The sequence below is a fragment of the Sparus aurata genome, chromosome 7 (genome assembly GCF_900880675.1).
Source record: "Sparus aurata chromosome 7, fSpaAur1.1, whole genome shotgun sequence".
NCBI classification, from domain to species: Eukaryota; Metazoa; Chordata; class Actinopteri; order Spariformes; family Sparidae; genus Sparus; species Sparus aurata.
Genome location: NC_044193.1, coordinates 23,225,540 through 23,253,378, shown reverse-complemented (window position 1 = coordinate 23,253,378; position 27,839 = coordinate 23,225,540). Strand labels below are relative to the sequence as shown.

The 27,839-nt window shown below is 43.5% G+C and overlaps 1 protein-coding gene across 2 annotated transcripts in view; it reads left to right on the top strand.

The window, feature by feature from the left end:
* sema3b (sema domain, immunoglobulin domain (Ig), short basic domain, secreted, (semaphorin) 3B) overlaps positions 1–27,839 on the top strand; it is an 80,593-nt gene that overhangs the window by 43,286 nt on the left and 9,468 nt on the right. Inside the window, exons 1-11 of one of the 2 annotated variants that reach the window (XM_030423473.1) lie at positions 422–1,211; positions 10,104–10,637; positions 13,056–13,213; positions 15,015–15,077; positions 23,940–24,059; positions 24,590–24,683; positions 24,902–25,021; positions 25,130–25,272; positions 25,436–25,550; positions 27,189–27,258; positions 27,433–27,577. In XM_030423473.1, the coding sequence (XP_030279333.1) occupies positions 10,445–10,637; positions 13,056–13,213; positions 15,015–15,077; positions 23,940–24,059; positions 24,590–24,683; positions 24,902–25,021; positions 25,130–25,272; positions 25,436–25,550; positions 27,189–27,258; positions 27,433–27,577 (1,221 nt within the window). In that variant the 5' untranslated portion in view covers positions 422–1,211; positions 10,104–10,444. Of the gene's footprint in view, positions 1–421; positions 1,212–10,103; positions 10,638–13,055; positions 13,214–15,014; positions 15,078–23,939; positions 24,060–24,589; positions 24,684–24,901; positions 25,022–25,129; positions 25,273–25,435; positions 25,551–27,188; positions 27,259–27,432; positions 27,578–27,839 lie in introns of those variants that run through there. The other variant, XM_030423472.1, reaches the window with a different exon arrangement.

The following is a 27,839-nucleotide window of genomic DNA, read 5'->3' as shown; positions in this document are numbered from 1 at the left end:
CTCTGAGCCAGTTGCCATGGCACGCCTATCATACTTTGGTTTTAGCGCCACACAGTTCACAGTTTCAACTTTCACACAGTGAATAGAGGCCTTTTAGACTCATTCGAGTCCGAGTCACGAGTCTGTGCTGCTGAGGGGAGTCTATCTGCTGCTGTATTTAGTCTCTGTAGATGTCAGTTAAAGTCACCGATCACAGTTATGGACTTAAAGGACTGATGGACATATACAGTAGCACAGACACATGCAAACACACACACACACACACACACACACACACACACGGAGCAATGCAGTGCATGTCCCTGCCCCTTTCCACTCCCCTCTGCTCACCTCCCACCTTTTCAACCCCTCCCTCTCTCTCTCTCCCTCTCTCTCTCACTCTCCCCTCCTGAATTAAGTCCATTATTCCTGCCTGCTCTCCCTCTGAGCACTTCTACTCCGCTCAGCTCCCGTGAAAACTCTCTGTGAGTGTGTGAGTGTGTGTGTGTGCGAACTCCTCGCGTGTGTGTGTTAAGAGGAGTTTTATGTGTGCGCACAAGGCTGTGTGTTTTTCTAAGTGGAGCTGGAGTGCAGCCGTTCATCAGTGGAGTTGACTGCAGACTGGGAGAACACTCAGATCTCACTGCGCCGCTCTTTAACTCACACACCAGCTGCTTTTTTGTGGACTTTTTTTTTAAGACTCACTGGACTTTTGCGCACCAGAGTGGGACCGTGTCGCTGCTCTCTTTCTGTCCTCAAGGCACCATTCCCATCATTGGAATTAATCAAGATTGTTCTTTTACACAGCTTTCTGAAAACATTTTTTGCAGGAGTTTCAACCTGCCCCATACTTACCTCCCAATTCCTGGACCTTCCACCTGCTCACAGACAAAACTTTTCTGTGCATTCTGCTTGAATTTAGACATGCACCAGCCTGAGAATGGCTGCTTTGCGAGCACATATCAAGAGCTCAGTGAGTCTGTGTAGGTGTGTGTACAGCACTCTCTATACTGTGAGCATATAGTCAAGAGGGTTTTCGTCTCATATGGACATTTGCTGTGTCTTTGGTTGCACTGGAAGGAATATGAGAGGTCAAGCAGGAGCAAGCAGAGCAGTAACTATGGAAACGGTCAGTGCTGTCAGAGGCTTGTTGGGCTCAGGTGGACGCTGATCCCGACCCGGAATGTTCTGAACTCCTTTGGAATTCGGTTCCCCTGGAAACGGATGGACAGGTGAGTTCATCTGGACTGCTGTCCAGTCGGGGGGAGTTTTAGGGTCACTGCTGATACTCATTTCAAGTTAGACTCAACGTAATGACGTGGTGCAGAAACACTTCAGGTTTCTCTGACAACGCTTTAATCAACTTTGTGGTGCGGACTTTAATAACACACTCGTGTCACTTTGTGTTCCATAAATGAGCCATTCAATCTCAAACTAACTGAAAGTGGCACACTGAACAGAGGTAAAAATAATGATGAAATAATTAACAAAGCTCCTGTTTCACTCAGCCTGCTGTGTTGGTGATCTGATCCTGTGCAGCAGTGCTACTCCAGAGCCAATTTCAAACCACAATATATTTTAACAAGTCATGCTGATGACATGTGGGCTTCTTCCTCAGAGAGCCGCTTTGAACCCTGCTCTGTTGTTTCATTCAGAGAGTGGAGTGAGTTGTCTTCCCTCAGAGAGCCGTTTGGAGCGGCTCCAGTCAGGAGACCAGAGGCAGCTCTGTAAGGTCCTGACTTACTGCTGCTCTTGGGTTTAACACGGCCAAATGGCCAGCGACCAGCTACCAGCAGGCTGCCCTCGCCTTAGTGGCTCCTTCATTGTCTCTTTTTTCAGAGGTTGTTATTCTAGACAAGAGGTTTAAGCCTTCTTCTGACCACAGCAGGGCAGTTCTCCAATATACATTTCTTCCTTGTGTAGCAGGGTATCCACAAAAATACTAATCCAATCACCGCTTCTGGCTCTCGCTGTGCAGGCTACACAGATAAAACTAAAGAATACAAAGATATCCATAATCATGAGTAGGACAGATCTGGCTTGGCAGGATGCACGACTTCTGCATTCTGTGCACCAACCGAGCAGGTTTGGCGGACACTATTTTGTTATTTTCTTCTATTATTCCCATTCAAACTTTTAGAACAATTTAGCCGGACTGAACAAACGCTAGCCACGGGTTCGCAGGCTGGGAAACTTTCCACTCATGATGTTGGGCCAGATGGCTCGGTACCAGCGACCAGCAGAGCGCTGTAGCCTCCCCGGCTCCTTCATTCACTGGGTGTCTTTCAGAACAACCAGGCTTCCAGCACTGGATTGTCTCGTTTTCTCTTTCTCACTTTCTTTTTTCAGCCTAAATCCTATAAAGACTGGTAGTCGCTCTTGGCTTACAGCTGCTTTACTTTGCCGGTTGAGTGTGTGGATGAGTGTGTGTGAAACTTCCATTTACTCCTGTAACCAGCTTTGTCCCAAGAACTTCCACTGAACACAAGACTGTATTTCTAAGCCACATTACACAGCGGATAGAGAGCCTTTTGAATCCTATTCTGAGCCTTCATATGACTGAGCCTGTAAATCTCTGTAGCTCTTAGTAACAGTTATGGCTCATTTATATTAGATTTAGCTTTATTGTCAATGTGTAGAGAACAGGCACAAAGCCTGTGAACTGTGGCTAGCGTCTATCCAGAAGTGCAGGTGCAAACATGACCACTACCCCATACAGAAATGTAATATATCACACGTATGCCCCTATATCAAGAGTGATGCTGCCATTTATGCTACCTATAAGGCAATATATGATTGTTAACTACAATACATACAACCTTTGGATGTAACCAGATATAGGTTTATAACATATTTGAAATACCTATAGGAACATTTTGATTTGTACATAAATGACAAATGTTTATATGCTGCTATTATATGCTCGTTCATATATGTTAACGATATGTATATGTGAAGATCAAAGTTTACAATATATATGAATTGACTGCAGTAATATGTATATATGCACATACATTAACATTCAAATATGTGCACATTATATGATATGCATATATGTATAGTTTGTATATTACATATTTATACAAATACATATGTAATATGTATAAATAATAACAATATCCTGTTACAAGTATTTCTAAATCTGTAATTTATATGCACGGACACACATATTTGTATTGGCTAAACATATATATCAGTATACAGGAACAGGTACCAAGCCATTGAAATGTAGCTTATATCTATATAAATGCAAGTGTAGGTTAGCACTACCCCATAAGGAGAAGTAATATATGACATATATGTTCTTATAAAGAGTGATGCTGCCATGAATGTTAACTATTGGCCAACATATGATTATAACATACATACATCCACTGGGTATATGGGCATATAGGTTATACCATATATATAGCAATAGTACAATTTGTATATTGTACATATTGTATAACAATTGTCTATATGTTGATTCTTTTTATGTTACTATATACTGCTGCTAAGTTTATAACATATGTGAACTATCCATCATAAAGTCTGCACCCATACAAAGAATACATACATTGAAGTTCATATATATGAAAGTCATATTCTATGCATATATTTGTATATTACAAACAATACACACATGTTATATGTGACATATATGCCAAAATATGTATTTTACATGCATGAACGTACATATTTGTATGGGCTGGATATACATGTCAATATATGAAATGGTTCTAATTTGTAATAGCGTTCATACATGTGAATGTCATATATGTAATGCGATATTGCGAGTTCAGTAGGGTCACAGCCTCAGGGAAGGTCTTACTCAGTAGATGTCCCTGAAACACCTGCCAGATGTGAGGACAGTAAAAAGTACATGGTCAGAGTAGGATGAATCTTTGATTTTCACCATGACCACCTTGAGGTGTTTATGGTAAATAAATCCATGAGGCAGTTTTCCACACTTGCTGGAGTGCTTTACAGTCTGATGCGGAGCCGTTCAGATACCACAGTGATATGCTGTTGTTGATGAATATGCTCTCAATGATACCAGGGTTAAAAGTCCTTCGGTACCTTGGGACACAGGTGGGCTTTTTAAAGGCTCTGCAGGAAGTAAAGGTGCCCTTCCGGTCAGGATGGAGGAGTCAAGGAACCGGATCATCAGAGATGTGGAATCCAAAGAATTTGAAGCTTGACACACATCCACAGCTTGAGGCAGTGTGTCACTCCTAACCTGCCTGAAGTCCACTGTAATCACCCTGTCTTTTCAGGTGTTAAAGGCGTGGTGATTGTCTGTACACCACAGCGCTGTCCGCAAACTTAAGTATTGCGTTAGAAGCATGGAATACAACACAGAACAGTATAATCCTCTACTTTCACTTCACACACTAATTTCTACTGACTTCGTTCTCTCCATTGGTGGTCTGTCTTTATCATCTCCTTGCTTTCAAGGGTAATGAGGCAGCGCTCCTCTCCCTGTTCTGCACAAGTCAAAAGACCTCATGCTTCAAGTTATTGTAAAAGAGCTGTTTGTTATACACTTGTTGTACTCTGGGTCTATCCCCTCTAGACATTGTAAAGGTCGGCAGCGTGTTGACGCACAGCCACGCTGCCCTGCATCATCTGCTCTTCCTGCCTTGTTTATCACCGCGCTCTTAGGGCTTTCTGCTTCCATGTGCTTTTCTTCCCCTTCTGCCTGGAAATGAAGCTATCAGACCCGCAAGCAAAACAGACTTTTATCTGAGCTGAATCAAAACACCAACTCTTCCTACTTTTTGCATGCTTGCTGCACTTAACTTGTGAAGACACTGGCTCAAATTCACCCGCTGGATGCTTTCCCGAACCTTAACCGACACAATTACATGTTGAGCAACAAGCCGTTCTTCAATATCGACATGGTTGTTATTTCCAACCTCAACCCGAAACCAAAAGTGAAGATTAACAAAAAAGTTTAACATTGTGTGGATCAGACCAAAACTTCCCCAGACAGGAGGTCAGTCTTCATAACGTGATGAATACACAGCCTGCACCCTCGTGTTGCGTTAAATATCATGCATGTTATGAGCACTTTTTATGATAGGCATATCACATTTATGGCAACGCGATTTATTAACTTGACTCAAACAGCAGTAAATTGCCAGAATGAAAACAGCTAGTGGCACGCCATGTATGCTTGCAATTCCAATGTGTTTCACATGTGTTTTATTATCATCGAAATGACAGAGTCTGATGAGAATGTAACAATTTAACTCTTTGTTATGTGGTTACACAAATCAAAAATAGATAATTTAGACTATTAATAGTAAATGTCATCAATGAAGTAATTGATTAAATTCAACCTGTTTGGCTCACTTCTTCTCTCGCTCCTTGCCTGGTCCAATCCGACTCGCAGGAGGCCTTGATAAACACAAGTGTATACTGAGCTCACTGCTCTCATAAAATGTAAATACACGGACTAATTAAAGGAGACCTATTATTTCTTTCATTTTAAAGGATCTTGTGCATTTAAGATATCTTGAAATTTAAAAGGCCCAAGATCCGCGCTCCTCTCTCCCACAGAAAACGCTGCTCCTGAAACGCCTCGTCAGTAGTCTCACAAGTAAATATCCGTGACTTTGTGACATCACTCTACATCATGTCACACATTTGCATAATTTATACCTATATTCATGTTTAAAGTGAAAGCTAACTGGAAGCTTAAGACATAACAGAGCCATCGGGAGATGGTGCAGGCTCAGGCACGTGTGAGCTGACCAATCAGAGTATTCAGGAGGGGGGCCTTAAAGAGACAGGAGCTAGAATTGGAGTGTTTCAAACAGAGGGGGAATACAGTGATGCAGAACTGGACAGTTTGAGAGAACTGATGCGTTTTCTGAGCATTAAAGCATGTAAACCTATTCTACTAGTGACCCAAATAAAGTCATGAGTCATGTTTCTATCATCAAACATCAGAACAGTTAGGCAAAAATATGAATGTATAACAAATTATGAATACTGAGGTCAGTATTGGTTACCACCATTGTAAACACTGATCATTTAACCTCTTAACAATCGGCCAGTGTTACAGTTCTTTTTTTAGTTATAGGACGGGTTGTGCATTTAAAATTATTTACTTAATCCACCCCCACAACTTCTCAGCCCTCCCTCCTCCACATTCTTCCTCCTCTTCCCCTCCATCCATCCCTCTCTCCTTTCATTTCTCCATCGCAGGGAGGCTTAGACTTGTTGGTCCCAGGCCAGGGGAACTCTTTTCCCCCTGAAGGCGAAACAATTGGCTCCTTTCTCTCTCCCCCACCTTGCTCATTTTCTTCTCCATCCCTCCGTCTCCATTGCGTTTTGCTTTTTTTCTGTGGGACAGGCCTGAAGCGGTTTAATGTCTGTACATTGCTCTGTCCCCTCCTCTTTTTTCCTTCATCTTTGTCCTCCATCTCTGTACTTTCTCCTTCTGTTTGTCTGTGACTCTTTATTTCCCTCCTCTGTTCTCTAACCTGCTGTCGTGGAGGGCCACAGGTTAAACTGCTGATACCCATTCATTCCTTTCTGGGTGCTGTACTGTAGGGCTGCATTCTAACCCCGCTCTGAAAGGCCCGTCTCACCCTGGAGGCGGCTGGCTTTGTCTGTCCACGTCTATTAGGCTGTTTTTTGACAGGACGGCTTGCCCCCCCCGTTGCTAAAGAATCTCTCTCTGTCTTTATTTTTAATCCACTCCCTCTTGGCATGCCGCTGCTCCGTGTCTATTGAAGCTGAACTGAATGCAAGTGTCAGCGGGCCCAATGGCTTTTTTATTAAGATGCATTATGGAGCATTTGAGGAGTTTGTGAGTGTGTGTGTGTGTGTGTGTGTGCTTGCAGATCTAAGTGCTGAGAAGTCAGAGTTTGTAGATGAGTATATATGCTCCTGCACACGTGGTGAACGTGTGTGTCATTGCGAGGGTGTGTGAGGAACAATGATGCACTCTTCAACTTATGATGGCTGATTTGGAAGACACACACACACACACACACACACACACACACACGCTGAGACACACACATACACAGCTCGGGGAGACTCAGAGGAACAATGGGACCGGCCGTTCCTTTTATAGCAGCCGACAGGAGTGTAAGAGTTCTGCCCCTGTCACTCCCAGGGACTCTGAGGTGAATTGTGTGTGTGTGTGTGTGTGTGTGTGTGTTGTGTGTGTGTGTGTGTGTGTGTGTGTGTGTGTGTGTGTGTTATGTGTGTGTGTTTGTGTGTGTGTGTGTCTGTGTGTGTGTGTTTGTGTGTCACGGAGCTGCAGCTGACGAAAGCACTGACGTCCTTCTCCTTGAAATACTGCAGCGTCTTTGCAGCTCAGCACAGAATCTGGAGCACACACACGTCTTCCAATCTCCCTCAAACACTTCACTGATGAGTTTCACACACATAATCACTTCTTTGACATCGGCTGGAGAAGTTTACTGTTTTCTGCTTCACGCCCCAAGCTCAGCAAGCCCAGAGCTGCTACAGCATCCCAGACGATTCACACCTCACAACTTTTGTGCTGGCCGAGGGGTATGCATGTGCGCTTTTGTCCATTCATGAGTGTGTGCATGTGTGTGTGCGTGCATACATACTGCAGGGTATGTGAGAGTTTATGTTCCTGTTCAGCTCTGTCCTGTTGTGTTGTGGCCTGGGAGCTTGAGCTTATGAGAGCTCTCCTGTCTCCACGCCTCAATAGCTCCATTATTCATAAAACTCTGTGCCAACAGCCTGGACGGCTCTGTGTGTGTCTGTGTGTGTCTGTATGTGTGTGTGCGTTCTCATCTTTATGTATTTCAGTCGGCATATAGTGTATACTTAAAGGTGATCACTGCGACTCGCAGCATACATGAATATAAAGCTAAAAAACAAAGAAGGCGAATTTTCAGGGGGTTGATTTGTTAATTCAGTGTGTTTTGAACACAGTTGAGATGATGACGGTGGTACTGTCACAAACCCACACTTCATCAATGCCGATCATCGACAACAGAACTGGTGAAGTCTGTTGATCGTCACCTCTGTCAACAGATTTAAGTCAAGTCACCAAAATTCATCTATTGAAAATCTCAGCTCCTTTATTAACCCTTCGGAAATGGACCTTTAAACCAATCTAAAATAAACCGTGCTTATAAAAAATAAGCATCTCTCAAAAAGCAAACTAAGCACATAGTTCTAAACTTGTGACATATTTTGTTCATGTCCATACATTTAGAAATCTTTGGATAAGTGTGTTTTGTGTTGTTATTTGATCAAATGTCAGATTTTACGATTGTCTTGAAACTTTATCCTTTATTATTGTTTTTACATTTACATGGTCTTTTAGCTTCAGTTGTACATATTTGAAAGAGAGCATTTGAAGATCCTTCAAGAAATTACGTCATAAGAACCAAACTGTCAATGGAGGCACTGGCGGACCATTGCCACTGCAGAGCTCATTTATATATACAGCACTTTTCACCTCTGCGCATAAGAATACATTTTTATCATGATAACAACGCCAGTCTGCAGTATCTTGAGCATCTCCCCCGTTGGTAGAGCCATAAGACAGGTGTTATCTTCCATTAAAAGTATCCTAAAACCCACCACATTGCTGGAGGAACTGGGACAATGGACTCCCTTGGAGGCTAAAATGCAAATTGGGTTTAGCCCACATTTATGACTGATTTGGATAAAGTTCTGGGGTCGCATATTTGGGCCAATCCGTGCTGAGAGTCAGCTCCAGTAGCAATGCTTTGGCTAGCTTTGGGAAGTGTGAGTACCAAGTTTGGGTTGCAGCTGGGCCAACTTTTTCAAAATTGGCCTTTTGCCACGTAAAGAAATATAATAACTGGTGTTTTATGTGTGATATTGCCCTGGTCACTCACAGACAGATCCAGCCTCGTGGTGGCCAAGTAGCTGATTTCTCTTCAAGACATGCTGTGTTTTTACAGAAAAGACCTGATGAAGAACAGAGATAGAAATAATTTTAAGGAGACAGGGAAGAATAAGACTGTGGATAGAGAAAAGCAGACTCTCTGCCTATTAGTGACTGAGTGCAAACTGTGAGGTGTAATATAATAAAGGAGACTGTTTCTACTGAAAGGCTTTATTGTTGCAGCTGACCACAGAGTCCAAAGTACTGAAAGAGAGGTGTGTGTGTGTCCTGTGCGCACACTTTCTTTTTCTTTTCTTTTTTTAACCACACAACATTCATATAGATGTGGACTTACAAAGCGGTGACCTCATTCCAGCTCTTGCTGTGGTGGAGCTGTGGTTTACAACAACACGCTGGCAGCCGAGGCGGCGAGTTATTGGGGATTTTTTCCGAAACAATAAGAAATCTGTTGCTTTGAATTCAACTCAAGTCTCAAATAACTCAATAAAGAGTCTTTTTCTGTGCTCCCTGACCAGCAAGTCCACATTCACATATAGAAGCTGTGTGTAACCAAGATTTTAGAAAGCTCTGGATCTTTTGTAATGTCATCGGTGATCCAATACTGACACCAAATCTCATTCGTAAAAACACAGATTTTTGATGGAGTCTCTCGTGAGTGTCCCTCTGTCGAGCACTCATCCATTACATCCATCCACATCACTGTTGGCTCATTAGTCCTCAGCAGTGACGAGATCTCATCTGGTGACACCGTCTGCCACTGTGGAGGAGTAAGAGAGGGAGAGAGAGAGTAAGAGAGAGAGAGAGAGAGAGAGAGAGAGAGAGAGAGAGAGAGAGAGAGAGAGGGGGAAGCCACTTTGAGTTGGCAGTGCCACAGACAGGGAGAGATTGTGCTTGGCTTGGCAGTGGGCATGGCGTATCTCTATCACACACACACAGCCTTCATCGCCACGGTCAGTGTGTGTTTGTGTGTGTGTTTTGGATACCGTCCCGAGTCTTGCTGTAATGTGAAGAGATTATAGTGTTGTTGCCATAATGGAGGCTGGCATTAACACAGCCTGGCAGGGGCATCAATCTGACTCTCACTAAATATACCTCAGACAGTGTTCTATGTGTGTGTGTGTGTGCGTGTGTGTGTGTGTGTGTGCGTGTGTGTGTGTGTGTGTGTGTGTGTGTGCGTGTACGTGCAGGGGCATCCCTGGCACTAGTGCACATACTCCAGTCCTGTCCATTTCTAAATCCTCTCCCTTTCTGTCTCTATTTTTAGGTCTCTGTGCCCATGTGTGACGTTTTTGTCCCGTCTCGGATGTGAGAGGTGAACTCGGTCGTCCTTCACAGGAGGAGCTGTGGATCTGCCAAGAGAACTCTTCAGAACCGGGGAGGATATTTTAAAGATCACACTGAATATTAAGAACTTGAAAGGGAGACTGGAAGAGACTTGGTGAAAACAAACAAGAAGCAGAATCAGCAGAGCTGAACTGAACCAGTCCGAAGGGAGGTGGACTTACTGGGCGTACTGCTGAGTGGGATCTAAAAAAAATCCCATAATTCACCTGAAAACCACAAAGAAATTAACCTTTGAAGGGAGTTTCTTCTAATCGTGCCAAGATGATGACCATGATGATGATGATGGCGGCCATGATGGTCACCTGCAGCTCTCTGTTCCTGCTGGGTTTGGCCGCCGCCCACGCCTCCTCCGGCACCATGACCCGCACTTCCTCTTCATCCTCATCCTCCTCGTCCTCTTCTTCCTCTTCCTCCTCCTCGTCCTCCTCACCACGCATGAAGCTCTCGTACAAAGGTAAGGACCAAAGCTTTGAGGAGGGAAACTGAAGCGTCGGCTCGTTTGCGATGGTTTGTTTATGTGCCTTGTATACGTTCTTTAAGCTTTGTAGTGCGCTCGCACACTTTCTCTGTTTCATGCGAGATTTCCCCACATCCTTTCCAAAGAAAACAATCGTGAACGGTAGCCAGAAGTAAGCAGCCGCTCTGATTTACAGCCACACTCATACACAAACAGATGCACACACACACACACACACATTCACTCACTCACACACGACTTAAACACACATTGGCAGGGTCTTTGCTTTTCATCTGGAGCATTATGAGTTAGAAGGCAGCACAGTGCCCAACACAACCGCAAAAACTGGGGATGTGTTCCATCATTGAAAGCCAGCAATTACAGGCTGAACTATATCACAAGGACGTGAGGCTTGCTCAGGGCCGTCTGTCCAGCTGAGATATGTGCTGCCTTTAATTTAGGCTGAAGGTAACATGTATAGCCTACAGTGCAGGAAGGAAACTCTGCAGAATAGTTCAGTGCAGTTGGCACGAGATGGACTAAAAGATCTTGATGACCTCGTGCACCACCAAAATAACTCTCCGGTTTGCCGTAGGTCAATCAAACAATGTATTTCTTAATAAGGAAGAAGAAGGATAACATGCAAGTAGGTGGTCATTAACATTAATATCATGAGTTCCAGAGGAACTCTTTTTAGCTATTCCTAGTGGAGCAGCTCAAGTGACGGCAATATAAGTTGGTCTTATCACTACCTGATCTCAGTAGTGCACGCCCCACAACAGACTATGACATGACCACGCACCACCAGCTAATCGATAATTAACAAATATAATCATAATCATAACAAAACAGTGATTTGCCAATTTTACTTTACTGGCCTGCCCTAGTCTGCTTCTGATTGGCTCGTACTTGTTGCCTTCGTTTGCTGGGTTTGTTAGGTTTAGGACTGATGAATATCAGGGTAAGCCAACAAGAGGCAGAGTAGGGTGGTTCATACTTTCACCATTCTTGGCGAAAGAAGTGGCGTCAGGCATATTAGCATGATGACATGCTAATTTCAGCATTTGAACAACATGATAAACATCAGAATAGGGCTGTCGTAGCAGATTTTCAGTGCACGATTATCAGCCAAACGAATTCACAATAAGGATATTATCACGATATGTATAGAAAAAATGCTAACAATTGAAATTCATCTTAAACTGTGTTCACCGTGTTTTTTTTCAATATTCCATTTATTAATTTAATGGTTATCATTATCTCTGGTTGTGCTGTATCGATTATGGTCATCCATTTTTGAACTGTTCTGAGCGCAGCAGTATTCCAGGAGGGAAATGCTGGACGAGGTGACAGCTTGTTCAAAACCTGGCGCATACATTACCCACAATGCAACTTAGCTGCTGAGTGAAATTACCATTTAAGTTGAGGACTTCAGCCTGCAGGCATCATTTTTGATCTATTTAAAAGCTGTCGTCTTTTAACATGTAGGTGTCATTTTCTTAGTACTTTGAGTGTCCCTGTTGGGCCCATGGTTGTAGTCACCACAGTCTAGTGGAACTGAGTAGTAACACATTTGCTGAAAACAGCACACTGACTTAAAACAAAGGCAGTAGATTTAAAGTCCTGATGTCATGCAGGCGGCTCTGGGTGGCGTCAGAGTCTTAAACAAAGTTATAAATTCCCATTAGAACAATAACAGACTAATAAAGCCGTTTTAATGTCTAAGCGAAGAGGCCCTTGGTCTTGTTTTCTTAAGCTCCTGGTTTAAGCCAGGCCAGCAGGGGAGGATGCAGTCCCTTTATTTCTTCTGCCTCTCGGGCCAAGAACACTGTTTTTTTTTCCACTGGCTTGAGGTAACTATTAAAGCTTAAGTTTACAAATACAAGCTCAATTTTCCTGGGCTCGATTCCCTCAGAATGTTGTTCTTGCCAGTTTGGAAACACAGCAAGGACACTCAATTTTTCCATTGAAACCAATATAGTGTCATTACTTTCAAGGGATTTTGTCGTCTCTGTACAAAAGTCACTGGCCTCAGGACTCAGGAATACAAAAATGAAATGGTAATCTTCTTTATCAACCACATGACTCGTCACGGTCTTGTGGCCAACGAACTGATTCGGATCGGAAGACTCTGATGACTGGAGGTGATTCTCATCTCTATCTGAGGTCATTGTTTACTGTAACTTGTTGTTTTATTCAACAAAAAAGTAAAACAAAATGATAAAAGTGATACAAAAAAAATAATAACATGAGATATTTCAATTCGGCCTGACTGTTGACGGCTCAATGTGAGTTGAATTAGCCTGTGAGGGATTGCATGTGGCGTGCAACAGCAGGATGCAACATGTCACATGTAACAGAAGACAGATTCAGGGCTGCCACTCTCTCTAATCCCCTATATCTGTTTGATTGCAGAGTTGCAGCAGTTCCATGGAGTGAGGCGGTTCGAGCTGGAGCGTTCCTGCTGCTTCAGCGCTCTGCTGCTGGATGAAGAGAGAGGCCGGCTCTTCGTGGGGGCCAAGAACTTCCTGCTGTCTCTGTCATTAGACAATATCGCCAAGCAGGAGCACAAGGTTGGTCCGAATTGCAAGCAGTAAAAACCAGGATAAGCCAGGAACAATTTTTGTTGGTAACACAATAAAAACCGTGATGTAAAAATGTTCTACTTCCACATAATAGGAAAAAACTGTTTGCTGGTGAACACTTATGACTCAGGCAGTGCTGTGCTGGGGTTTTATATGCTTTGTTTTATATAGAAATGTATTGCTGCCACATCAGAGCATGCAATTTTTTTTTCTGAGAACAAGAAGTTGTCATGCTATAACAAGATATTTTAACATTATTATGAAATACAAACTTATCAGGTAGGATCATACCTACAAAATGCAAGTTTTCAACACATAACATTGTTATGTTTAGGGTTGTGTGTCCGCTGCCTGCCCACCTGTCGTTTGTCCAACCCGTTTTTGTTAACACGATATCTCAGAGATTTTGAGGACAATCTGGCTCAAAAGTCCATTTGGACTGAAGAACTAACTATTTCGACTTTGGTGGCTAAAAGGTCAGTGGTCGGGCTCACTGCAACCTCACGGCGTCCCATCCTCGTGAACACCATATCTCCGGAACACATTAAGGGAATTTCTTTCTTTTTTTATCACAAACGTCCACGATGATTTAAGATGAACTGATCAGAATTTGTCAGTAAAAAGTCACTGTGAGGCAACAGACTGCCGAGGAAAACAACTTGAGAATATTAAACTCATTGCACTCCACTAAAACAATCTCTTAATAATCTTCACGGTGATACACTTATTTATCTAATCAAGAGATGAATTTACCAGAACTGTGCTTTAATTAGTGACCTTATGTGTTTCTGTCATAAAAATACTTTATTACATATGTAACACAAAACTAGATCAAGGAGATTGTTCTGGCAAGGGATGGAAATGAGGAAGTGTTTTTTAATTACAACCAGTGCTGTATTGTCTGATTCCTAAGAATCCTTTATTGCTGCTGTTATCAGTGTGATGGCCAGACACCCTTTGACAGACTTTGTTTTCATGTGGTCCCAGAGACGTGGCAGAAAGAGAAATATTCAAAAAGCATGGAGACGTTTAACCAGCCCTTTGAAAATGTCTGAATCACACTGTGGCACATGTGAGTCCACTCAAGTGAATAAAGAGAAGAAAAAGAAATGTAGGATTAATGGACAAAGGTAGAAAAATCAAAGACGTGGACGGAGATGAAAAGAGGGTGTCCATCCTAAATCACTTGCGCAGAGCTCGACATACATAAATGTACACACCAGCAAAAGTAGTGCACATGGCAGTGCTGTGGAAATAAAGATACACATAGATGTTCAAGTAAAATACAACCTACAGACATCTGTTTACAGCTGTTTGGAGTAAATTACATGCTTGGTACGTTAGATGTGAAGCCTCTATTGGGTTTAGGCATATGGGCGAGTTTGATTTACGACTAGTAAATGCGGTTTTGAATGCGGTGGGTTCTTCCTCCTTTACAATGAGCAGGGAGGATGTGGAGGAGAGGAGAAAAAGAAAAACGCAGATGGGAAAAGCGAGGAAAAGAGGGAAAGGAAGTGAAGTTTGATGGACGTATGGTCGTGGTCTGAAGGTAGTGAGATGAAAACCACGATTTATTCTTACCTTGTGCGTTGCTCGAGGGCCTGTTCTTAGCTGAGAGGGAACAACGGTTGTTGTTGTTGCATGGATAAAGGATGAATCATTTCTGAAAAGTCACACTGAGCAGACTTCTAATAATGGTAACTTAATCAAGATTTTTAAAAAACAAAACAACAACAACTAAATACAGTCGGGTCACAGGATCATCTAATGTTTGCCTGCTGTGTTTCAGATCTACTGGCCCGCTCCTGTCGACTGGAGGGAGGAGTGTAACTGGGCTGGCAAGGACATCACTGTGAGTCTCTTCACGCCACACCACTGCACCTGATCTCGTGTCATCACAATGTTCTGCTTCATTTCACCTTAGTTTACAAAAATAAACAGTTCCACGGAAGCAGAAAATGTGTATCTACTTCTACATCTGCATCTCTGACAGGAGATGTTGGATCGTGTTCTGTGGCGAAAGTCTTGATCACACCTCAACAGTGGATAAGTGAATCGCAATTTCTGTAACAGAACACCACAATTATCTTTAACTTTGATGAAATTGTTCTGAGTGAAACAGTGCGTGAGCCATTATACAATACATAACATCCTTTATAAAATGTGCTCCGCCTTGGCCCTCAGACGTTGTGCACAGGGTTGAATGAGAGGGCTGAGGAGGCCCTCGTGGAGGAGTTAACTGTCCACTCCTTTCCAGCGCAACACAATGCTACCTTTTAATCCACTGGAGTCATGGGAGTCATCACAAGACGGAAACACCAAGTTTAAACAGATAACATGTAATAATAGGTTCAACACTCCTACTTTTGGACCTGCCCTGCGGTGAGATCACCTCCTCAGAATCAGTTAAAACCCTGTAAAACCCCAATCTGACTGCTGAACCGAAGGCAGTCGTTGTTTTTTCCACAGCAGTTTTACAGTCAGCGGCACAGTGTGTGTTCTGTGGCTTTATGGAGTTAACAAATTTCCTAAATGTTAAGTAAATGAGAAGCTTTAATTTGGTTTAGGAATTAGATAAACCTTGTCAGCACGGCTAGATTTGTGCAGACGACCTCAGCCAGGGAAAGTACTGCTATACTACTATAAGGAAAGATTGCTGTTTCAAACGATTTACTTAAAATTCCGACTTCAACTGACATTAACACTAAGTAGCTTATAGAAGTCTATGGTTTGTCTCCTCCAAGTCAGTTAGACAGCTGAAGCGTTTTGTATCACTAATTAACTTAAAGAACAGTAATTAAGCCATGGTCTCAAAATAAGGTCTGAGGGAGGTGAGGAAATCTGTTTAGTGACCCACTGGATGTAAACACGTGTTCACTTACATTACGGATGCACAAGTTTGACCTTTATTTAACAAGGAAGGCCTGATTGTAGTTAAAGAACCATGCCCTGGCCATGAAACACGGAAATGACAATGAACAACAGACTTACCAGATGAATAATGAAAGTTTGTAAACTCCTTCATGCTCCATAAACATAAAACACGCAGTATATACAGTTATCTACACACATGTACATCATCGGTCTCTGTAAAGATGCAGGCACGACAGTCTCTGATTTCCTGATGTTTTCCTGAGGTTGGACGTGGAAAGACGCCTTGGGCAGCGATCGTTTTGAAGTCTGCTGATCTTAATCCAAAACTCGTGCTTTCTTCTCCAATGCTAATGAATTTTATTTCTGCCAAATGCGACACATGTTTCAGCAATAAAGCAAAACAAATAACAGATAAAGTAACTGTGGTCTACTTAACCGTTCAAATAACAGAACTTTACACTTTCATACTGCATCCAGTACATACACAGAAATCTAAACTTGCGATACACCGCCCCTGACCTTTGTCATCGTCTATAGTCAGAAGACTAAAAAATGGCTTGAACTGAAAAAGATCATGGTCTGGGTTCAATGAAGTACTTCATGTAGGAAAGTAAAAACATTACATCTGTTTGGTTAGGGATACAGGTTCATCGAGTCCATGTTGACTTTTGGTCAAGTCATTGGTTTTTATGGACTTTCTCACTCTGGTCGCATCTGTATTCCACAGTACCTACTGTGAGGGACTGGTGTAACTTTGGGACATGCACTGCACTGCAGGCAGCACTAAAGTCTGAAGTTACTTTAATTGCATGAAGATTGAAGCAACTTGTGTAGCGCATGTGCTTATTTGCAAATGAACAGTATACATGACAGTGTAAGTCAGATCCAACAGTGAAAATGTTTCGGTGAGGGGAACTGTGTAGGTTTGTATTTCGATTGAACAGACGGTGTTGTTTCATGGGGAGGAACAAACACGTACGTAGAGGCGATTAAGGGACTGAGAGGGGTCGCAAACAACATGAGAAACTTCTGGTTCCCAGAGATCGGATAATATGAGATATAAAGAGAGCACGGGAGGCATGGGAAGAGAGAGAACAGTGGGTGAGCGAGGGAAAGAGAGAGTAAGGAAAGTAGGAGGGATGAGATCCAGTGGGGGAGAGAGACGTTGGCCTCCACACGTCTCTGTAATTAGGGTCAACGGCGTGAGGTCAGCTCAGTTCTCAGTGTGTGGGTGAGTGTTCGCAAAGATACTAGAAAGTCAGAAGGAATAAGAGCAGCGTCGGTGTTACACACAGGATTAAAATAACATTTCGAAGGCCAGAATTGCAGGAATAACAACTGACCAGGGGAAAGTTGTCTTCAAAATTCCCCCAATCTTTCCTGTACTGTCTTATCTCTGTCTGCCTCCATCTCTACTTCCCCTTTTCTTGAGCAATTTTACTCATTCTCTCCACCGTCTCCACTCTCTCATTCAGACACACTCACACACCCAGACACACACACACACACACACACACACACACACACACACACACACACACACACACACACACACACAAAAACACACATACACACAGACTCCTGGTCAGGTGAAACTGGAGCCCGGGGTTTTGTATGAATGGAGCTCGTTGTCTGTGTGTTACAGCTGTGTAATCACACTAATGAGGGGTTTGTTTTACACACACACAAAGAGTGACACACACATACTTAAACACACATGAACAAATGGACACACACCCTGTCAAACACAGGGACATAAATACAGTATATATAGACAGATTTGTGGCATGTCAGCACACACTGAAGTAAATGTTCCACACACACACACACACACACACACACACACTATATATGTAGACGTGGCTAATTGTGTGTGATGTAATCCTGGGTGGTCTATAGGCTCTTGTGGCCTCTACGTGTCGGTCAGCGAGGCCGAGCCCAGACTCCGTCCACAGATCTTCACATTGAGACATAATCATCACATACAGTATTTACTCAGCATATTCTTAGAAACTGAATGTGTCTCTTTTTCTAGAGCAGAGGGAAAAGTCTTGATTTCATATCTTTTTTTTTTAGCTGCCAATAAAAAGACAGAGGGACGCAGAGAAGCAGTCCAGAGGGCATCACAGAGGGTCATGAGTTCAGTTGTGGTTACATGTAGCAGATGTGCATGCCGTCGCGCCGGTCCCACCCTGCACACTCGCTGCATTGTACATTGTAATCAGGAGGGCATTTTATTTTAAAAAGCTAATTACAAAAGAGCAGAAAATTCTGATCCGGCGAAATATTTGTGTTCTAAATGACATTATTACTCTTTATTAGAAGCATCTTCACAATACAGAGACGATGTGTTGAGAAGCATCACAGGAGTTCAATCAAAATGTATACTTTGACCAACAAGCAGTCGAACACAGCCTCCAGTGTTCTAAGGTGGGAAGCCAGTGAGGGATCATCAGAATCAGAATCAGAAACAGATTTATTGCCAAGAAGGATTTTACACCAACGAGGAATTTGTCTTGGTAGGGAAGGTGCATACATTTAAGACAATAAACAATGAACGAACAGTGACTATGATATATACAATATCAACAAACAGAGACATAAAGTGTGAGATGAGATAAATAAAGATAAATAAAGATGGAAGAGCTGTACATGAATGTGCAAAAGTTAAAGTGTACATGTTCTGCATTATTGGGATGCAAGCATTCCAGGGCGGTGGTGGGTTTTAGTGCAAGAGAGCAAGTGTCAGTGTCAATGGGGGTGGGGGTCCCGGGACTTTTTAAGGATCCCAACAGCAGAGGGGAAGAAGCGGTTCATGTGGTGGGAGGTTTTGGTCCTGATGGACCTCAGCCTCCTGCCAGAGGGGAGTGACAAAAAGTCTGTGATTGGGATGGGAGTGGTCGGCCACAATCCTACCTGCAGGCCTCAGAGCCCTGGAGCTGTGCAGGTACTGAAGGAATGGAAGGTTGCAGCCAATCCCCTCGTCAGCAGAGCGTATGATACGCTGCAGTCTGCTCTTATCCTTAGCAGGGGCAGCAGGGTACCAGATGGTGATAGTGGAGGTGAGGATGGACTCAATGATGGCAGAGTGGAAGAGCACCATCATCGTCTTTTGCAGGTTGAACTTCTTCAGCTGCTGCAGGAAGAACATCCTCTGTTGAGCTTTTTTGGTGAGGGATCTGATGTTCAGCTCCCATTTTAGGTCCTGGGTGATGATGGTGCCCAGGAAGCGGCAGTACTCCACAGAGTCAGCTGGGGAGCCACACAGGATGACAGAGGCGGGTGGGGCTGGGTTCTTCCTGAAGTCCACGACTATCTCCACTGTCCAAATTAAAAAAGCAAAAATTTCAAACATGGTACGGGATTGGATCTTGGTCTTAGTCTAATCATATTTGATTATAATGCAAGGACTTTAAGGAAGTTAATCCATCTGATGCAGTTCTGGGCATAACAGACCACAGCTTTTCTCAGCTGGTTGCTTGGTAACCTCACAGTGATGACAAAAAGTCACTGCGCCTGACCAGGATGTCATCCAGCCTTTTAACCCACGTGAAGCACACGCAGCTTGATCTTTTTAGCAAATGGTCAGAGCCAGGCTATATTTTCTCCCAACTCTTTTTTCTCCCAGTCTTCATGCTAAGCTAAGCTAATAGGAGAGTTGCATCAATCGTCACATCAAACTGCAAGAAAGCAAAAAAACGCATCTTCCAGAGAGTCAAACCATTCTTTTATAAGTAGGAAAAGTATACCATGCTGTCTGACATAAAGCACACAGCATCTTCACCCATGTCCTTATTTTGTATTATATGAGTTCAAACAAACTGCAGTGCTCATTCAGAAATTATCACTGTCATGGTAGCTCAGCAAATACACACAAGGCACGCAATGGGCTCAACACGTTGCCCACATAAAGACAAGTAATGAACCCTCCATCACTCACTCACAGACACACACACACACACATACACACTGACCACAGGAAAGCCACCTAACATGCGCGCAGACACACTAACACAAACACAGACGCACGCACATAAACACAGTCAGACAGTGGCAGTAAACAGTTGACAGTTCACCCAGACACTCAGTCTGACTCAGCACTCTGGCCGAGGCGTCACTGTAATGCCGGGGACATGTATTAAACCTGCAGACGTGATGTTCTGTGTGTTTACACCGTCATTTTCGCACCAGCTGACAGAAGAGTACCATTTAAAATTAATTTGACCGGGATATTGTGGCCGGGGATAAGAGGTTAATGTTGCGGCTGAGTCACTGTGAATGCTCAAAGCCAGAAACTCCTCCGCTGATGGGGTTCCTCCGACCTTCTACCACGTACAGCTGTTATATAATCTGAGAGCAGAAATCAGTCTGTCGCAGGAGAAATATGTCAGAGCGCTGCTCCTTTGTCCTGTTGGGCAGAGGCGGTCAAAGGCATTCCTGGGTTACTGCGCGGTGCTGTGTCGTGTATCTAATGGTTGTCCACTGTATGCCGTCGTTCTGTGTGTTCAGTCACAGGCTCTCAGCCATTAACTTTATTAAAAGTTCAACGGATCGCCGGGACTCCTCGCTCTCAGGCGCAATCAAAACCGGGAGAGAAAGACAAACAGTAGCTCTGCTTCTCTCTACATTTTATGATGATGCAATGAAATAGCTGAAGATATGTGTCTAGATAGGCGTTGGTGCCAGATCACTGGGGACATGAGGGAGGTTGTTCTTTAGAATTAGCTGATTTTAGCCAGTGACACAAGTACAGTGGTAAAGATGCCTAGAAAGTCCAACTTTTTGATTCAAGGGATCATGAAGAAATCCTGCAATATCGAGCAAATTGTACTTTTATAACTTATAACGCAAGATGCTTGGCTAAAAAAACGGTATTGGAGACATGTGGAGAATTAAGAGAAGGACAGATAATGGCTGAAATGATGAATCGGTGGATCGGGTTAATCATTTCAAGAATAGAAAGCATAAAGAGAGAAAAGGGGGGAAAAAGACATCCACTGAAGAACAATGCAGCTTTATAAGACATGAAGGAGAAAGCTAAAGCTCAGGCCGCTCTGAGGTCACAGCATGCCTCTGCTCACTGTTTCAGCTAATGAGTCAGTGGCAGGTCAAAGGTCGGCCGGTGAACCCTTTACACACACGCACACACACACACACACACACACACACACACACACACACTGAGGAAATGTGATTGCTGGCATAATTCACCACCCTCGCCCTCCTCCTTCCTTTCTGATCTTTTCAAAGCCTCTCAGGCGTCTTTTCTCCTCTTACCTTTTCTTTTCCTCCTGCTCTCTCTCTCCCTTTGTCACATCAAAGAATTGACTTTGTCAAAAAATGCCACTCTGCTGACTCCCTCACCTTCCTCTGCCCTCTGACACACACACACAAAGACACACACACACACAAAGACACACACACACACCAAGCGCTAAAGCACAAAGGGAGTTAGACAGAGGATGAGGAGGGCTTGTTCCTTCACTGCCTGGGAATCAGGAGAAGAGAGAAGTATGTTTCATCAGTGGAACATGGAGCGAGCCAGTCAGGTGTGTGTTCGAGTGTGTGTACGTTCATTGTGTAGATGCATGTGTCAGCCCGAGGGTGGAGGAAAAGGTGAAGTGTGTGCGCCTTTGTTTAGACGGAAACAGAGGTCTCCTGTGTTTGTCAACAGCTTAATCGGCCTGTCGACTGGCTGAACACCTTCACATGTGAACACACACACTCACACTCACACACAAACACACACAGTGGCATGTATGTATTCACACACCAACAACTCCAACTATAACCCCCTGGTGGTTTTTCAAAGACTGAAAGGTCTTTGTTCTTAACCACTAAGGGTGTGTTTGTGTGTCAGTGTGTGCGTGTGTGCGTGTGTGCGTGTGCGTGTGTGTGTGTGTGTGTGTGTGTGTGTATTAGGTGTGTTGGGCTTAATGAGCCACAATTCCGCTTCTGTGACTGCTTTCACAACCCGGTCTGTCTGTCTGTCACCCTTGGGTGAGGCTGAAAGGCTGAAAAGACGGAAAAGGAAAGACATTTGATTAATTTGATCGGAGAAGAGATTAAAGGTGTGGACGACAGAAAAATTTAGTAACAGATCTTTATCGACAAGCATAGTCCAACTTTGAAAAATTCTCTGCAAAAAATCGAAAAGTATAAATATTAAAGGCGCAATATGCAAGTTTTTAAAGAAGCTATGAGACAAGGATTAGCAGTTTGTGAGTGGTAGCACGAGCTATACATGTACTTTAAAGCCATATGTTTGAAATCGTACTTTAATTATGTTCATTATATTGGAGCAAAGGAGCTTGTATTTTTAGTTATGGCGCGGTGGAAACAAAAAGGGCACATTTCACATCAGGATGAGTTACATAGTGCACCTTAAAGAAAGAATAAAATGCAGTATGACATGTTCGTCCAATGAGATAAAAACTGTTTTAGTATTTGGGACAAAATTGGAAGATTAAGACCAAAATAAAATACTGTGATGCGCATTTAAGCATAAATGTACTTGGGAAGATTTTTGTTTTTTTTTAAATCAAATCATGTGCAGACTTTGTACACAGGATGATTGGATCCCAGTCTGACAGTCAGATTCATGTCTTCATGAACCTTTTCTCCAGTGGGCCCCAGGGGTCCTACAGTGTTTGTAATTTGATCGACAGACAGATGTTGCGGCGGTCTGTCTGGGGGAAAGTAGAAAGGAGAGTGTGTATGAAGCAGTGTGTAAAGGCAGGGACATGACTGACACCGTGAAAAGAGCTCCGGCCCTGCGGCTAAAGGCTGCTGATAATCATGGAGATAATGATGGTGTTTGTGTTATCTTAACTTAAAGGGCTAGTTGTAAAAAAGGCCAATCTCCTCAAAGCCTGTTGTTAAGATCCGGACGATGGCGAAAGGTGGGGTGTGTGTACCATCCAGCCTGTTAGTGTACAGTCAGTCTTTTCTCCAGAGGTCTCCTGGGATCCAGTTTACTGTAACTTGAGTCTGAGATAGACAGATGTAGCTGTGGATCGATAACCGGCTGTCTGGATGAGAAAAAGAGGGAACAGAGAAGGATAAGAATCTTCAAAGTTGCTCATGTGAAGGAGGACGAGAAATAAGTGGTGGCTACATGCAACAGCCACCAGCTGGTTAGCTCAGCTTAGCATTAATAGTAGGAGCAGGGTCATTACCAAGCACGTTTAGCCGTTTTCTGTAATTCATTCAAAAACTGAAATGAGGTTTTCTCAGTTATCTTTTACTGTTTTCACAAACACTGTGATGCATGTTCGTAATGTCCATATCGTTTTCTGAAGCCCCTGGACCTTTGACTGTGTTGCATGCTCACGTGGTGGTTCATCTGATCATTTTCGGTCAGCATGTGTGTGTCCAGCCGGGACACAAAGGCTGTCACAACAGTGTGTTGGGAGGTGGAGCTGGGGACCGGACAGTGTTGTCACAAGCAGACGGGTTGAGAGGAGTTATGTGAGGAATGTACATCACTAAACCAAAAGAGAGACAGAGTCCAAGTTCTGGTCGATCTCGGATTAACCGTCTGTTTCTTATTGTCTTGTTTTCACACGTTTAGCTGAGCTGCAGCTAACTAAGGCCAATTTTTTTATCTTTTAGATCTGGTGACCTGAAGTATAGTTGACATTGTGCAATCACATGCTATACATGGTGGGCCCACCAATATCTTTAGTATATTTAAGTCAGTATAATTGAATCTGGCCATTTTAGACCAATAGATGTCTGTAGTTCCTGACAAGAATGTATCCCCAAAGATCCAAATCAATAAATACTGACCACCAACTGCTGCTCATACTCAGACTGTGTATCTGTGTTTGTCTTTCAGTCTGACTGTGTGAACTACGTGAAGATCGTGCACCACTATAACCGCACCCACCTGTACGCCTGTGGAACCGGAGCCTTCCACCCTACCTGTGCCTTTGTAGAGGTGGGACACAGGATGGAGGTGAGGAATAAAGGAAGCACAGACACACAAACTACTGAGATGCACTGTTCCTTGCTTAGTGCCTCCGAAGATCTCGTTACGCCTTCCTTTGTTTGTTCTGACCAGCTCAAACAAAAGGTTGTTGTGTTCGAATGCCTTAAATTGTGAGCATTAGTCCTCTGCCAACCTTTAACTGTTATGCAATAATCTAAAACAACTGCAGAAAAGAACCTCAAAACAAAATGTTGACATCTGATATCCAGCTGTTGCCCATGCTTGGAAACTTCGGCATAACAAAATTGACAGACGGCAAACCGGAGTCAAGAGTGATGCTGCAGAGAAGGTAAATTACGATAAAGTTTGCAGACATCCGTCATGGTGGGCCGAAATTGCTGGTTTCGAATTTGTTTTTAGTCCCTCACGCTGCCAAATTCCCCAAACTTGAAATCTCACCCGACAAATGACTGTACTGTATTGTTCTGAGAGTAGAAAACGAAGTGAATGTGTGTGATCACAGCTTACATCCAATGCCTGTCTTGTCTCTCCATCAGGACCATGTGTTCAGGATTGACCCCTCTAAGGTGGAGGACGGGAAGGGGAAGAGTCCGTATGACCCTCGACACAATGCTGCGTCCGTACTCGTCGGTGAGCTGATTAACCAAAACTTTTAATTCATCACAAACTCAGTGTGGCTTATACTGAAGTTTGATTAATACTGCCCCAGAGGTGTATTATTGGGATTAAACATTGTTTAGCATTTTCATGCCATCATTTTATCTGCTTTTGGTAGATGTTATAGCCCCAGTCATCACCGAAAGATCACGTAACCAATCGATGACTTATTGATCCCTTTTGTCTCCTAGGTGATGAGCTGTATGCGGGGGTGGCGACGGACTTAATGGGACGAGACTTCACCATCTTCAGGAGCCTGGGGAAACGGCCCTCCATCCGCACGGAGCAGCATGACTCACGCTGGCTCAACGGTCCGTGTGTGTGTTTGTGTGTCCGCTTCCATTACAGTTCTATCGTGTTCGGAAAGAAACTTGTTCGACAAATAAAAAGCTGACATTGTTCCTCTTTGCGTCTACCAGAACCAAAGTTTGTTGGCTCATTCTGGGTCCCGGAGAGTGAAAACCCCGATGACGACAAGGTGTTTTTCTTCTTCCGTGAGACGGCGGTGGAGGCCCAGGGCCTGGGAAAGTCAACCTACTCCCGCATCGGACAGCTGTGCAGGGTGAGACGTTGTTTCATCACTCGAATCTGCCCACTCAACCCGGATATTTTACAGATTCTGTTAGAAATTGAGCTCATATTCTGGTTAAAAAATTTCATTTGGTTTACAGGATATTGCATATAAACTTTGCTTAACGCCTCTCTACCGTTTTGTCTTGAATCAGAATGACATGGGCGGTCAGCGAAGTCTGGTGAACAAGTGGACGACATTCCTCAAGACCCGTCTGATCTGCTCGGTACCAGGAGCTGACGGCAGCGACACGTACTTCGACGAGCTGCGTAAGTCACTGTGTATACAGAAGGACAGATTCTGCACTAAATCAGCTCATTTATGCTGAATAAGATTATGTCGGGTGAAAGTGTGACATAACACGGCTAGTGTTTGAATTCAAGACCAGGCGTGATACTGAACAAAAAGTCATATGTATCTTTTTCAGATTGACAAAATCACCCTTTTGACCCCAACAGATGTCCTAATATCATGTAAACTCCTCAATTTAAACAATAAATCTCTAGGTTTCCGTTATATCCAACACCGGATGATCAGGTAATCTGATTTAATCTGATGTAAAAAAAAAAAAAAGCAAAACAAAGAGTTAAAAATTGGGGCAAATCTTCCAACCTCGTTGTGTCCGTTAGATTTTTTACCCAGAGCCACATTCTGTGGGTGCAAGGGGAGAGAAAGTTGAAGACAGCATAATGAATTAACCAGGATTTCTGACCTCAATTGTAGATTGTCATTCAGACCCACATTCCTGCAGACTTGGAGGAAGCATTATAGAGAGATTAATTGGTAAGAGATTCTGGCCGGATCTGAAGCCAGTGTGTGTTTTTTCTGTGGGTTCAGAGTAACTTGCAGGCTTGTCTCTGGTGAGTCCTTGTATGACAAAAGGCGATAATATGTTGTTATTCGACTCGAGCCAGAGGCCAGGCTGTGTAGGCGCGGATTGTGGGCAGAGGAAATGTATCATGATAAAGACGAGATAATTTCACTTTCAGACGCGAGGATTGTTCCACAAACGTCTCGTGCCAGTTCACCCTAGCATTGTGCTCATAGATATGTAAAGCGGAGAGATACAACTGCTCAAAACTGCTAAAAAGTAGGACTTCATACAATAAGAAATAATGTGGATGAGTCTAGAAAGAATCCATAGAAAGCTGTCTAAATTATGTAAGCTCCTCCGCAACAATTAGCCCAATTAACGGTCCAATTGAAATTTCACATGTAGAGAAACACACAGGATCAAACAAATCAAATGGTCGTGAGGCTGTAGAAAGCTATTATCATCTAACAGGTTATGAAATACTTGTTTACCTTAAAAAAACAAAAACAAAAAACAAAAAACAGCCAACCAGGTGCAGCAGTTTCAGCTCTCAAGATGTTTCTGATTGATCTCTCTGACCATATCTGTGGGCGAGAATATGATCCGTCTTATCTCCGGGCGCAATGAAAGGTAAACTTAGTGGAAGAATTTGTCCAAATCCTAACCCCTACCCGAGGCTAAATCTGTCCATCACATTCCCTCATCTGAACAATGAGTCCTGTTATCTTGACCAGGAGTTTTCTGACCATACCTGAGGCCACAGGACCTCCCTGTAAAATATATCTGTGTTGATCGGAACCTGTTGAAATCATTCCACTGAAATACCTTCCCCACTTTAGACACACAGTTTTCACTGTTGTATTTAATACCGCAATATGAATATAACATGCTGTTTGTGGCAGACCTCAAGCAGACCAGTGTGAAGCTGTAGTGCATTTTGCTCCGTGTCACGACCCTCGGTTATTAGTGAAATCTCTCTTTAAAGCAGTTAGACGCAGCCATAGGGCTTTGCTTATCTTTCTCTCAACCTTTGACCTCTGGACCACCAGCACCTGACCTGAGTGTGTGTGTGTGTGTGTCTCTCCGTCCTCAGGCGATGTATTCCTGCTGCAGACGAGGGACAGAAAGAACCCTCTGGTCTACACTGTCTTCTCTACTTCCAGGTCAGAGTCGATTTATGTTGTGTGTTCTGTGTGTGTGTGGTTGCAAAATGCAGAGAACAGAGAGAAAGACAAAGTGTGTGTGCGTGTGTATGTGTGTGTGTGTGTGTGTGTGTGAGAATGTGTGTGTCTGTCTGTTTTGATGTTTCTAACCAAGCTCCCCCTGTCCCCCAGCAGCAGTGTATTTAAAGGCTCAGCTGTGTGTCTCTACTCCATGAATGACATCCGGAGGGCCTTCCTGGGACCCTTCGCTCACAAAGAGGGGCCCAACTACCAGTGGGTCCCCTTCCAGGGAAAAGTGCCCTATCCCCGCCCAGGAATGGTATGTCAATAGCAGTCAACTCCCATCCAAAATGTAGTGTCAGCCCCTTTGAGAAGTACAGAATAACGGTACAAACCTGAAGTACCTGTAACTTTCTTGTTTATTTTCAGTTTCAGTTTTGACATACTGACATCTATGTATTATGTGGCAGAGATATCTACTGAAATCAGCATGCTCACCAGCTAGCCCCAGCTCTTCACGGTCAGACGCTCCTGTGCTAGCTGTGTAAACACCAACACACCCCCCTGTGCTCCAGGCTCCC